Genomic DNA, 13,518 nt, shown 5'->3' on the forward strand with positions numbered 1-13,518 from the left:
TGTACTGTTGCGATCCTCGGGGTTTTTTTCCCCCCTTTTTCTCCATTGCTTCATATCTGATTCGAGAACGAGCGGAGGAAACGATAACATCTCGTGAAATCCTCTGTTTCTGAATGTTCTGTGGATCGTCTTCTCTGGTTCTGTTGTTGTCTAGTCTTTGAGCTTAAAATATTTTTAGATTCAATTAGCTCTGCTTTTCTGTCTTGGGTGGTAGTTCCATCTTACGCTGTGTCTTTGAAGAGAAAAGGTTATGCTTTGTATGCTTTGTATGAAGTTTCAGAAGATGCTCTTTAGGAGTTTAGTCTAGAAACCGAAAAATTTCGTTCTAAAGTCTTCATTCCTAAAATGTTAGATTTCCTCCCAGAATCAGACAGTGAGGTCGGTTTCGAAACTCTTAGCTCGATGGGTAGCGACGAGAGTTGCAGTAGTTTTAGTCGTCTTTCCTTTGATGCTCTTGAGATCCCTGCGAAAACGCCATCTCTGTCACCAGAAAATCTCAACTTGAAGCCTCACAGGTCGTCTGATTCTGCCTGGGAAGCCATACGTTTCGCTTCTTTTGGCCGGAAAGACGGCTTAAACTACAGAGATTTCAAGCTTATTCGTCCTATTGGGAGTGGGGACCTTGGGAAGGTTTACCTCTGCCGTCTCAGGAGCGAAGGGAGCTGTTTTTACGCCATGAAAGTGGTGGATAAAGAAGTTCTGGCATTGAAGAAAAAAATTGAGAGGTCTGAGACTGAGAAGAGGATTCTGAAGATGTTGGATCATCCATTCTTGCCGACTTTGTATGCTGAATTCGATGCTTCACATTACTGTTGCGTAGTCATGGAGTATTGCTCAGGTGGTGATTTGCATACTCTCAGACACAGACAGTCTGGAAAACGTTTCCCGTTGAGGTCTGCAAGGTAATAATTTTTTATCCAAATATGTTTTTCTTTTTCTGTTTTCACATTAAATTTTGACGTTTCTTCAAGAAATGTTATTTTTATTTATATTCTGTTCCGGGTTTCTCTGAGTTTTAAAAAGATACATTGTCTGCTGCTCGATTTAGTACTGGGATATTATTAAAAATTTAAAGTAAATTAAGATACATTCTTTTCCATTTTCTCTGTTATGTTCTCCACTTATCCTTCAAATTTTGTCCATTTCTTCGAAATGCATTCTGGAAAACCATCTTTACCGATTCACCAAAACCATGATAGAGTAATATTATACTCCTGTCTGTTGGCTCTTTCTGCAAGTACCAAATACTCGTTAGCCCAGAACGCTCTTTCTCTGCTTCATGCTCTGTGTTCTCCTTTAATGGAAATTTTCCTTTTTATCACTCTTTTTTCTGAAACTCTCTCCTTCTCTAGCATTGATGTTGGTCATAAGTAAAAATCGCTTTCCTTTGTCTATTTGGTTCTTGTTGCAGATGATTTTCAGAGATTTTCCAGCCGAAAAGTTTGCTATTTTTGCCTAAATTTCTTTTCTTCTTGCTTCTTTTGATGATTTTCTGAGTCAACTCGGGCGGGTCATACAACTAATTCTGGTTCGATTCTTGTGATGTTCAGGTTTTACGCGGCGGAGGTTCTTTTAGCCTTGGAGTACCTTCACATGCTGGGAATCATCTACAGAGACCTAAAGCCCGAGAACGTGTTGATCAAATCGGACGGTCACATCATGCTATCTGACTTTGACCTATCACTCTGCTCCGATGCAATCCCAGCCGTTGAAACCTCTGACTTTTCCTCCCCTGACCCCACTACCACCGCCTCATCGTATGACTTCTCGTCAACCGGAACCGGCCGTTCACGTAAAGTCTCCTCACTCTGGTGTCTTCCGAACTGGCTCTTCCGGTCACGAAAGATACGGACGGTGGCAACGACCAGGCAGTTCGTCGCCGAGCCGGTAACCGCCCGGTCATGTTCCTTTGTTGGGACCCACGAGTACGTATCACCAGAAGTCGCGGCTGGTAAATCACACGGTAACGCTGTAGACTGGTGGGCCCTGGGGATCTTCATCTACGAGTTGATTTACGGACGTACGCCATTCTCGGGCGAGAACAACGAGGCAACTCTGCGAAACATACTGAAAAAGCCCTTGTCTTTCCCAACTGGATCACCGTCCAGTGGATCAGAAATGTACGCTCGAGATCTCATCTCGAGGTTGCTGGTCAAAGATCCTTCACAACGGCTGGGATCAAAAAGAGGGGCTGCTGAGGTGAAGACACACCCTTTTTTCAAGGATATTAACTTCGCTCTCATAAGGTCGTCAATACCACCGGAGATTTCCGGTCTCCGGCGATCTAAGACCACTTCGATGTCTACTAAGACGGCTTTTGACTACTTTTGAAGTTCTGAGTAGGAAGGATGGGTATTCGTTAGCCACGTGGCATCATCATAGTCTCTGTAAATTTGGTTACTTTATTTTTTATTTTCTATATATAGGAATAGGATTGCCCTGTATCGGGCTATATCTAATATCTAACTGTATGAAGGAAGAAGTTGAGATTAGTTTACAAAAACTTACTTGCCTATCATATATGAAGAAGGGCAAAAGGGGAACAAGTATTTCAGAAATCAATCCTAGAGACCTGAACCTACCAATGCATTTCTAGTGGCAAGAAAGGGCACGACGTAGTAACAACACGGACCTTAACAAATCAACCCTAAATTATGTACTCGTCATCTTATTTTCTGTTTTTGTGGGTTAAGATATTTGTCCTCCTTGTCGTCACTAGACAAGTCATGTGAATTGTGGACCCCAAAATTTGCCGGCAAGCCCCACCCTTCTACTTAACTCAAGTCATATATAATAGAATTTGTCTATGCATATCATATGATTGAGATTGAAAATTTTGGCTATGTTTGGCATGGAATAGGTTCTGTTTTTAAATCGAAGTGGGATTGCATGCCAAACACGACATTTTTGTATAAATTAAGAGAATTAGAGATAAACCAAGGCCCTATATGGAATGATTTCATTTTCAATTTCATGGGGTGATTACTTTTTCAGTAATTGTTTGATATAATTTTTGCCTCTTTTTTCAATGAAATAGAAATTTTGAAATAGCTAAGCAACCATTTCAATTTTGAAATTAAAATTGATTTCACTCTTGCTCTTTAATGAACACATGGTTATTTTCTTTTATGGGTAAAACAGTATTTTCATATTAAAACTAAATCACCATCCTTCTTCTCTTGATGGTCTTTACCACAAACATGCCACCACCACCCTCTCACAAAAGAAAAATAGAGATTCTATTCTAAAAATTTTGAACTACCAAGTGGTTTCTTTATTCTTGAAATATTTCATATTGATGCAATTAAAACAATTTTATTTTTTTGACAAAAAATTTACTTGGTGACTGTTTCATGAAATTAATCCAAAATTGAAATAGAAGTCATATCAAATCCGATCTCAACTTAGGGCCGGAGATCGTACTCATACCAAATCTTATGATAATAGGCTTTGTTTGGTTAGATATAAAATGTAATGATGTGCAAGTAGTTTAAGAGAAATGAAAATGGCATAGCTGACTTTCGTAGGATCCTACATCTTGGGTCATATTCATGAAAATCAATCTAATCTATTTTTTTTCATTCAAATTCCTTGCAGACTTCGATAGGTCATCAACTCTCGTAGGCATGGCTTAATATCATTATGGGGAGGAATTACTCCTCATGAGGGCTTATTTGGCGTGTGTAGACGGATGATAATATCTGGATTTGGGACGACCAATGGATGCCAAATTTATAGAGTTTTAAGCTTCAATTTCCTCTACAAGATCAATGTCTGTTGCTTTGGGTATCTGACCTAATTGAAAAAACTAATAGATGTTGGAAGCGGCCTCTTCTTGAAATGTATTCACTCCGAATTTCTTATGGCGTGCTTGTGCGGGTGGTTTGGCAACTGAGTGCGCTACTTTATCTTGCCGCCAAATTTTTATTGACTCATATTGTGCACAATGTGGTGAGATTGTGGAAACCATTGGTCATATTATTCTTCCTTGTCTATTTGCTCGTGCAATGGTTTGGTAGTTCAGTGTCTTATATCAGCCCATCCACCAGTTCAATGAATATACATTAATGGATCCAAAGCTAGATGTCACTTAGTGTTCATGGAAAGAAAGTTCAACGTGAGACAGTTTCCTTGTGTAGCTTCATTTCTTAGTACATGTGATGTGCCCGTAACGGCTATGTTATGAAAAAGGCACTCTTGGTCTCCAATCGATGTTATTCGATAAGCTCATCAAGCCTTTAGTGAATTCATGTTGGATTCCACTCTGCGATCCCAATCACACCACACACATCAAGTTCCTCTACAACATGATAAAACACATTTGTGACTCCCCCATTAGTTGGCATTCTAAAACTTAATTGTGATGCTTCTCTTTCGGCTGATAGTTCTAATGGAAGTATAATTCTATATTTGGTGATCATGTCGACAAATCCCTACTAGTACCCTCTGACTAGTGTTATTCTTTCAATTCTAATTGGTGTATTGATGGCAATTCGATCTAGAATTCTTTAGGCTGTTGAAGATAAATGGGATCACCTTATTATTAAATCTGACAATAGAGATTTGATCTTCTACTTGACTGGTAAACGAACATCTCTTCCAACATCCATAGCTCCACTCATATTTGATATCTCTCGTTTGTCTTCTTATTTGTTGCCATCCTCCTTTGTTTTTGTTCCATGGGAAGGAAATAGAATGACTGATTCCCTTGCTAGGAAAGACTGGTCCTTAACGTGAAAGACTGATTGGCCATTATCCACTCCATTGATTCTCGCTGTTTGTAATCTGAAAGTCATGTGTGCTACATGTTCTCATGAATAAAAAATCAAAATAAAAAAAAAAAAAAAAAAACCACCATGTGAAATAAAGTTTTCATTAACAAAATGAAAAGAGAAATATTGAGGATTTGCAGTTGGGCATTTTGTACTTTCACTCTCTTGAACTTCTAAACAAACATAGCCTTAGCAATTGGATCCCTTTTTCTTGTAAGTAAATATAGAATGGGAAAAAAAATTTAAAAAGAAAAAGAATGAGAAACCCTTGATTTCACAACCCACAACATCTTTGTTTTGACCACAAAAGTCAAAGTTTTACACTTTCTTGGACCACCCATACCTCACATCTTGCAACAATATAGAGGTGGTAGAGTCAAGTTTTGAATTCTAAAGTGTTCTAAGTAGTTGGACTTCCTTCCTTCCTCGCGACCTTGGCTTAAGACTTCCTTTTGTCATTGACTCATGACCCCATTAACACAAACCTGTTTAAACTTTAATCTCCATTTGGGTTTAAAAAAAATAATAATAAAATAACAGGTCACATCTTTAACCTCGAAACCACGCGCTTCATAATCTGTTTTTTAATAAAATCTTCCCTTCTATTTTTATTGACAGAGACGAAGAAGTTGACGATGATTAAAGGATTTTTAAGTTTTTAAAGAAGGAATCATGTGAGATAGAAAAGAACAAAGGAACAAGAAGTAAAGATTAAAGAGTCTCTGTTTGTTCATTGCAGAAAGCGAGCTTGTCTAGGCCGAGGTTGGAAGAAAAGAATTGATTTAAAATTTCAATCACTGTTGAGTGAGTCAGGAGGGCCCGTGGGGGGAGACCGCCAGAGATACTGGACAGAGTCTTTCGGAGGTGGTGGTGGTGGTGGACCGGTGGTGGTGGTGGTGGTGGGGAAGAAGAAAACTGGAAAGGGAACACATTCACTGTCCATATGACCACCTGCCAACCAGGCAACCCTACCAGCTCTCTTTAAAGCACTGTTCCCCTACCCCCTCTCCTCTGCAGTCTTCATTGTCCTTCATTAACCCTCTCTCTCTAAAAACCCTCTTAGCCAATCCATAATTGACACGTGGTATTCCTTAAGTGGCCCACGTGTCCAATCCTTCGTCTTGTCCCTGTTCAAGCCTGGTTGGGCTGTCTCTTACTCTCTTGAGCTGGAACCTGGAAGTTTTGAATCCCTTATTTATTGTTAAAAGTTTGCTATGAACCCACCAATAAAAAGTAAAAAACCAGTACTAATATAGGTGGGTTCCTTCAGTAATGGATATTCTACTAATAGTATAGATTGAGATTTGATGTTACAATCATGCATGGTTCATAATGGAGTAATAAAGGAAAAGGAAGACTGTTTAGGAATTAATTAAAAAGAGATGGGGTTTTAAAGAAGAGATTATGATGATGACCTTATGATTGTAAATTGGCTTAACAAAATCACTGGGGTTTGACTTCTAATGTTTTTCTTGGGAAGTAGCTTAGCTTTTTGATTAACTTGTTTTTGTGATTGGATTTTGGATTTATTATATTAATCATCGATGGGAGTGATGAAGAGCTTAATTAGTTTGATTTTGGGGGGTTTCAATTAATGTGAGCCAACTAAGGTATAGCTAGTTAAGCAAGCTAATACAGTATTTAAAGTTGACTAATTAGTTCTCCAACTAAAGACATTTCACACTTAACTAGTAAACATACTCTGTTATCAACACTAAGTGTAGAAACTGGAAAGGGGTCCCCCACTCAAATCTATCTAGAAATGATTTCTCTATTAAGAGAGAGAGTTTAAAACTTGAAGAACAGACAAAGAATATTATCAACATGACCTACCATTGAAAGCCTGCAATTCACAAGTCATTCACTAACAATTGTCCTGCTTTGTTAATTTCCTTTTTTTTTTTTTTTTTAGAGAGAGAGGGGTTTGATAAATGTGTGTGTTAGTGTTAATATATTGGGGGGGAGGGGTTAGGATTTGTTTTAATGGGGGGGGGGGATCTTTAAATAATAAAATAAAGGGAAGCAATGGATATAAAAGAGGGTTATTCATGGCTTCTTGTCCTTGCAGGAGATAGAAATTCCAGCAGGGACCATTAATTGGTTGCCAGAAAGGTAAAATAGTACTACAACTGTAGAAGAGATCACCTCTGGCTCTTATGGGGCGAAGCCCAAATGTCATAAAACTGGTTTCTTGGGAAACGTATGTTCACATGAGAAATGGGTTTTGGGTAATACTACAAGGAATAGAAAGAGAATTCAATATACTCAAAGGGAGTAATACTGCATTGGTGAGAGAGAGAGAGAGAAATTAGATATAGCATTATTGGCATTCACATTTGATTGCCTTCCAAATGGATTCAATAGTTTTTAGATATTGATTTTTCAAATATCAATTCTCCTAAATGGATACAAACACTAATTGGATAGTGATTATTGACTATCCATTTACATCCTTAGTTGTTTGCGTTAAATAGAAAAGAATCGGAGAAGATGAAAATTCAACTAGGGATGATGTTGAAGGACCGAAGCCACTACCCATTAGGGTTAATATTTAGGGGTGCAAGTTTAGCCTTGTTGGCCTGCCTTGCCCAAGTCCGAAAAGGGTCTGGGTTGAGATACCTGCCCTGAAGGCGAGTCGGGATTAGAAATTTCGGGCCCTAAGTCAAGGTTGGGTCGGGCAAGGTTTAGGCCTCGGTGAGCCTGCCCAGCCCACCTAACCACTCGATCCTATTTTAAATGTCACACATATTTATTATATAATATATTATAGTGTTATATTATGTAAAATTGATAATTTTCTCCTCAACCTAGCCCAACTCAGTCCAGTCCATATATCTCTCCCTTCCCCCATGCCATCAAAGCCGATAAGGGTTAGGCCGGCTCGACCCTGAGGGCAAGTCAGGCTTTGATTTTCAAGGCCCTGAGTCAAGTTCGGCCTAGGCCAAGCTAAGGGGACTCAGGGTTGGGCTAGGGTTTTAAAAAGCCCAACCCAACCCGACCCTGTTGCAAACTTAGTTGATATTGAAGGGTCCTATTTGAAATTACATAGATATCCTCATGAATCTTTTCTTTTATTTAATTTTTTGTTTAATTGCATGTAACACATTGGGAACTAATTAAGGTCTTTTAGAATTATGAAATATTATTTAATTATTATTTTAGGATCAGATCATATAATATAGTTTTCAAACGGATTTGAATAACTTTGAATACCCATTTTTCAAATACAAATTTCTCTAAACAAATACAAATTAACATGTATCGGATCCGAATTTTTTACTATCCATTTACATCCTTTGATTGAATGAGTAGTAATTGACGAAAATAAGAATGAGAGAATGGGAAATATGTTTAGTTGACAAGAAATGGATTCAAAGTGATTCCATTTACATCCTTGGGGATGGCTATGTTTGGTTGATTAGAAATGAAAGAAAACAAAAGAAAAAATTCAATTTTTTTTTACTTTGAGGAATGAAATAATCACATAAATCAATCATTCTGTCATCATGATTTTTGTCTTGTTATATTTTTCTCTTTCCTGATTTTTTTTTTTCTTTTCTTGGCTAATGGAAATGACAACAACCTCCTATGTTAGGCCATCTCTTGGTGGGTCCCACTGTTTATTTCATTGTGTTCTATGCATGTAATTTATAACCTTTTGTATGGTGGTATCGTGATGAAAAGGGATCTGTCCAGCACCATGCCTGGGTTGCATGTGCAGTGCCGGACTTGATGAGGCGTGAAAAGACCGCCTCACTCCTGTTCGGGCAACGCGCTCGGACAAGAGTGAGACGATCTTTTCATGTCTGTGTCCGATGCTGCACGTGCAGCCCAGTCTGGGTGATGGATAGGAGCCGAGTCGGTATCGTGAACGACGATATGACTGTTTCTGTCATGTCACCAAGCACTATTGGGCTCATCTATATGGGAAACGATTTGCTGAGACATTCATGGCCCACTGCTCTAGTGTTACAATCATGTTGCGGCAAACTTTTAAGCTTGTTATGTCGCAGAATGTACCTTGGCCCATTCATTTATTGGTTTCATTCCATGGTGTCAAGAGTGATCCTTATTACCAACAGCTGCTTAGTGTAATTGGTGAGTTGTGGTGTACTTTATGCCCATGCTCACCAGGAGGTTTCGAGTTCGAGTCTCCTAACTGATACCATCCCCTCCCTATTCCCTATTCCCTCCACCTAAAAAGGTAAAATATATATAAAAGCTCTCAATTCCAAAAAAAAACAATGATCCTTATTGTACCACGTGGGATGATGTGGTAATCCAATCACTGAATATAAAACTTGGCAAATAATTAAGAGTGAGGAGGATTTTAGAAGATATAAATTTAGGGATATGGATCTACACACTAGCGGTGTGTAATAAAATTTTACACATTAGCATTTTATTGATTGTCGAATCTCCCTCTCTCTCTATGTAAAGGTAACTTAAAAATCGTTTGCACCACATTACAGTTTTTAAAGTGTTACCTTGACTTTGAATACAAGGTGATCAACAGGTGATTCAAGGATGGAGGGCCCTCCGTAGCATTGTTATAATCATTTAGGTACAAATGGTGTTGATATATTAGCATATTCACTTATCTTAGTACTTAGGGTTTGGAACCACACTAGTGGTCTTAAAAATTAAGCTACTCCCAGGACATCAAAGTCAATATCATAATATTTAGAAATGTTCTAGCCCTGTCCCCATGAAAGGTGGTAATGATTGTCATGTTGATATTATTACGTGCATTTCCATTGGTTCCTGCATGCACGCAGAGACCACATTCTCTCACATAGAACTCTTGTCCCCGCACGCATGCATGGACTCACAAGAGGGGATTATTTGAGTCTGAGGTGGCTGGACGGCAACAGCCATCACCACCACCATGAAGTTTATAAGCTCCAATTGTCGCGAGCTTGGCCAACCTGCAACAAGAAGGGAAATCCGTTCGCTAATTATCTTAGTAAGGCCTTTGGTTATGTTCCTATCTGAAATGAAGTCTTCTCAATTAAATCTTTGATAGGTTAAGTCGGTTTTCAAGCTTTGATCATTTTTTGTGTTCGCCCACTATGAATGTGGCAGGTGGTATTATGATGTTTTGGATAGATTGCCTTACTCTTCAATTTGTATGACAATCATCGTGGTGCCTTCCATGTTTCATCTATTAGAAAACTTGTTATGGTCTTCGCCTTTTGTTTATTTGAGCTCCATGTCTATGATCCGAAAATCTCAATGGTTGTCTCTTGATCAGTTAGCGCATCATGTTACTACTCCATGGATCATGTGTGGAGATTAGAACTTCCTCTTGAGCGTTTCAAACAAAAGGGGTGATCGCATGCTCAATACTAATCAGACCCAAGAATACACATCTTTTGTAAACACTCATAACATTTTAGACCTTCAAGCTTCTGGCTACCCATATACAAGGTTCTAAAACTTGGGTTTCGATCAACTTAAATGAGTTCGTCTCGGTTTCAACCATATCTCGGTCGAAATTTGGGACTTTCTCCAGGCTAACTCGAACCTGGTTTCGAGGCCCAGAAGTTGTTTTTTTTGCTCTGATTCTTGTTGTGCTACCTATTTTTAACATTTTAAACTCAATCCATTCATTAGTTTTACATAGAAAACACTAAAAATATTACTTGTGGTTTTGAGCCAAGTTTGGTACTGTATATTGTTCTTGAACATGGTATCAAATAAGGTTTGACCGGAACATAACTCCTTCAATATAAATGAGATTTAAGCAATCTTGGATTTGTTAGAAAGCTTTGTTTTGATAGCTTTCCAATAAGTTCAAGATTGTTTAAATTTGATTTATATTGAAGGAGTTATATATCGGTCAAACTTAATTTGGTGTGCGCGAATGTTGTCAAAATCGCTCTGATTGAAAATATTTTTTTGGACATCAAAACAAATGTTACCGCACTTTTGGTTTTTAGTAATGTTTTGCCATATTAAGATTTGTGGAATTTTTAGATTTGAGAAACACCCCAACATTAGAAAGTTGAAAATTGCACCTACTGTCGAAAATCCAGTTTTTGTTCTAGAATTAGGGGGTTAACTTTTTTTCTTTTTGGAATTTGATTTTTTAACTATTTTTATTGGATTCAAATAGGGGGTATTTGCTTATTTATGAATAATATCTTAAGTAAATGAAATACAAATACAAAAACATTTACTTAAATGATATAACTAAGTGTCTGTCCTAGTTTCTGGCATAACTACCTGTTTGTCCAAGTTTTGAGTTAAGTTTCCCCTAGTTTCGATGGGCATATGTGTTGAAACCACCAAAATATGATCGAAACTGGTCGAAACCATCGAAACCCGAGCGAATCTAGGGATTTTATAAAATCCCCCTTTAACTCGTCTCAAAATCCTGGGAAACCGAGTTAACTCGGTGATTTCGATAGGTTTTGATTGAGTTTTTGTTCCACGCCTATATATCGGATATTTATCGTCTCAAGTGCATGATCAACAAGTATAGTATCAGTGCACATATGAGAGAGCGTCACCTTGCAAGTTTTAATCTAACGGTCAGGGTTGAATGCAATAGATTCACCCACTCAGCCCTAACCTAACTTGAATTCACCCCACCCAACCTGACTGATTCTCATTCCCTCTCTTGTGTGATGCCCTCTCCTCTCTCACTCATCTCCCTCGCTGCCGAAGTTCATGCTTCGCGGAAACCCTTTCCTCTCCTCTCTCTCGCTGCCGAAGTTTACCACTTTTGCATATCTCAACAATTCTCACAAACCACTTATTATGTTTTCTTTTTTCACAAGCAAGGCCTGAAGAAAAGTCATGGCATCGTCATGCTCTGTTATTAGAAATTTCTAGGGTTTGAAGGGGTACATATTAATAGGGTTCCTCACTTCCTAGTCGGAATCTCACCCCCCTTTCTATGGAGCAGAAATTCCGTCGGAGTTCCCTTCTATAGCTCTGACTTCTTCGGTATTTGATGAAATCGCAAAGCTTAGATGAACTAATTTGAGTTTTTTCCCCCACCCCTTAAGTTTAACCTGGTTTTGAGATTCAATTTGTGAAGAAGCTGATCAATTGGAAAAATAATTGGATTTTCTATGAGATTTTGGGGAGTTTTTGAAAGTCGGAACTTGTACTTGTTAAAGAAAGGGAAATCCTAAGAATAAGTGAACTTCGGAGTATGGTTTCTAGAGCTTCACAGTGAACTCCTAGGCAGAAACAATCGCAGCCGCGAGAAGATGGCAAAGATGCAGAGAAGCACGGTAACAATTTCTTTATAATTGTTGATTTTCCTTAATTTTAACTACAGAGTGGAGACTAATCTGGATCTAGAAGTTAGCACAATTACAAAGGAAAGTATAAGGTTTATCGATGGACAAGTGAGTACAAAAAAAAAAAGACCAACATCGACACCACCAGAGCTTCTCTTCTCTATAATTTGTACAACAAAGTAACACTCTACCGAGGGTGCTGAATTGGGCGAGGAAACACCTTCACTTTCACAATCTCAGGTGCTTTCTGTGCATACCTCGGAGCTTTTGCAAACCCTCTTGACTTCCTCAATTTCAACCCCGCTAGAATCACTATATCCCTCTGAGAATCTTTCTCCCCTCCCACAAAAATCCCCAAAACACCAAAAAAGTAAAAACTTAAATTTGTTCTGGTTGAAAGAGAAATAGAGGGTTGTCATGAAGCATGAACTCCGGCAGTGAGAGAGATGAGCGAGAGAGGAGAGGGCGCCGCACTGAGAGACGGAGGAGTGAGAATCAATCAGGTCGGATTAGGTTAGGGTTGGCTGGGATGAATTCAGGTTAGGTTAGGGGTGAGTGACTGAATCTATTGGATTCAACCCTGACCGTTCGATTAAAACTTGCCAGCTGGCACCCTCTTAGATGTGCACTGGTACTGCCCTTGTGGATCATGCACTTGAGATGATAAAAATCCCCCATATACCTAGAGTAACAAACAGAGAGGTCCAAATCACATAGAAGGGTGTCTAGATAGAATGCTCACTTCTACCGAGTGGTTAACTATATTTCATAACTCACACATCGTTCATCATTTAATGGCCTCTTCTGATCATAGGGCAATCATCCTCAACACTGAGGCCTCTAATTCGTGGCATATTGCCTTAGGGGTGTCAATTGGTCTGGTTTTGGGCTATTGGTCTGGATCCTTAGTGGTTTTGGCTCTAAGGTGTCAAGACCATAATCAGACCAATAAGTTTATCGGATCCAAATCTGAGTCCCAAGACCGTTAACTAATGGGTGGTCTGGTTTCGATTCTTAATCGGTTCCAAACATTATTGAGCCCAAAACAAAGACAATGATAGCTTCTCTAGGAAAACGAGAGCTTCATCATACATAGATATAGTCTTGTAAAACCCAAAATAAAGACATTGATGCATATATAAATAGATAGCTTTAAGAATTCATAATTTCTATTTTAAACTCAAGTCATTATGACTTAAAAAGCAACAAAAGAGCGTGGATTAAAAGTCTCAAGCAATGTAATACTATTAATAGGTTGGGGTTTAAAGCCATTTAGGGTTTTAGAGATTTAATTTCTCATTCAATTTATTTACATATCATTTGGTTCCTGTGCTACCGGGTCTTTTATGGGCTCTATCTGTTCTCAAAACCAGCCCGGACCAATAATATATCACTAGGACCAGATTCATCCCAATAAGCTATTGGGTGGTCTGGTTCCAATTTCGGTATTAATCCTAAATTGACACCCCCTATTAATTGCCTCTTCCATT

General features: G+C 38.6%; 1 protein-coding gene across 1 annotated transcript; it reads left to right on the forward strand.

Annotated features, from left to right (window-relative positions):
- Positions 1-330: 330 nt before the first annotated feature.
- On the forward strand, positions 331-2,385 carry LOC122640393 (protein kinase PINOID-like). Its single transcript, XM_043833563.1, has 2 exons — positions 331-902; positions 1,551-2,385. The coding sequence occupies exons 1-2, from the start codon at positions 346-348 to the stop codon at positions 2,329-2,331; spliced, it is 1,338 nt and encodes a 445-aa protein (XP_043689498.1). The 5' UTR covers positions 331-345; the 3' UTR covers positions 2,332-2,385.
- The last annotated feature ends 11,133 nt before the right edge of the window (positions 2,386-13,518 follow it).

Source organism: Telopea speciosissima, chromosome 9, assembly GCF_018873765.1.
Source record: "Telopea speciosissima isolate NSW1024214 ecotype Mountain lineage chromosome 9, Tspe_v1, whole genome shotgun sequence".
NCBI lineage: Eukaryota > Viridiplantae > Streptophyta > Magnoliopsida > Proteales > Proteaceae > Telopea > Telopea speciosissima.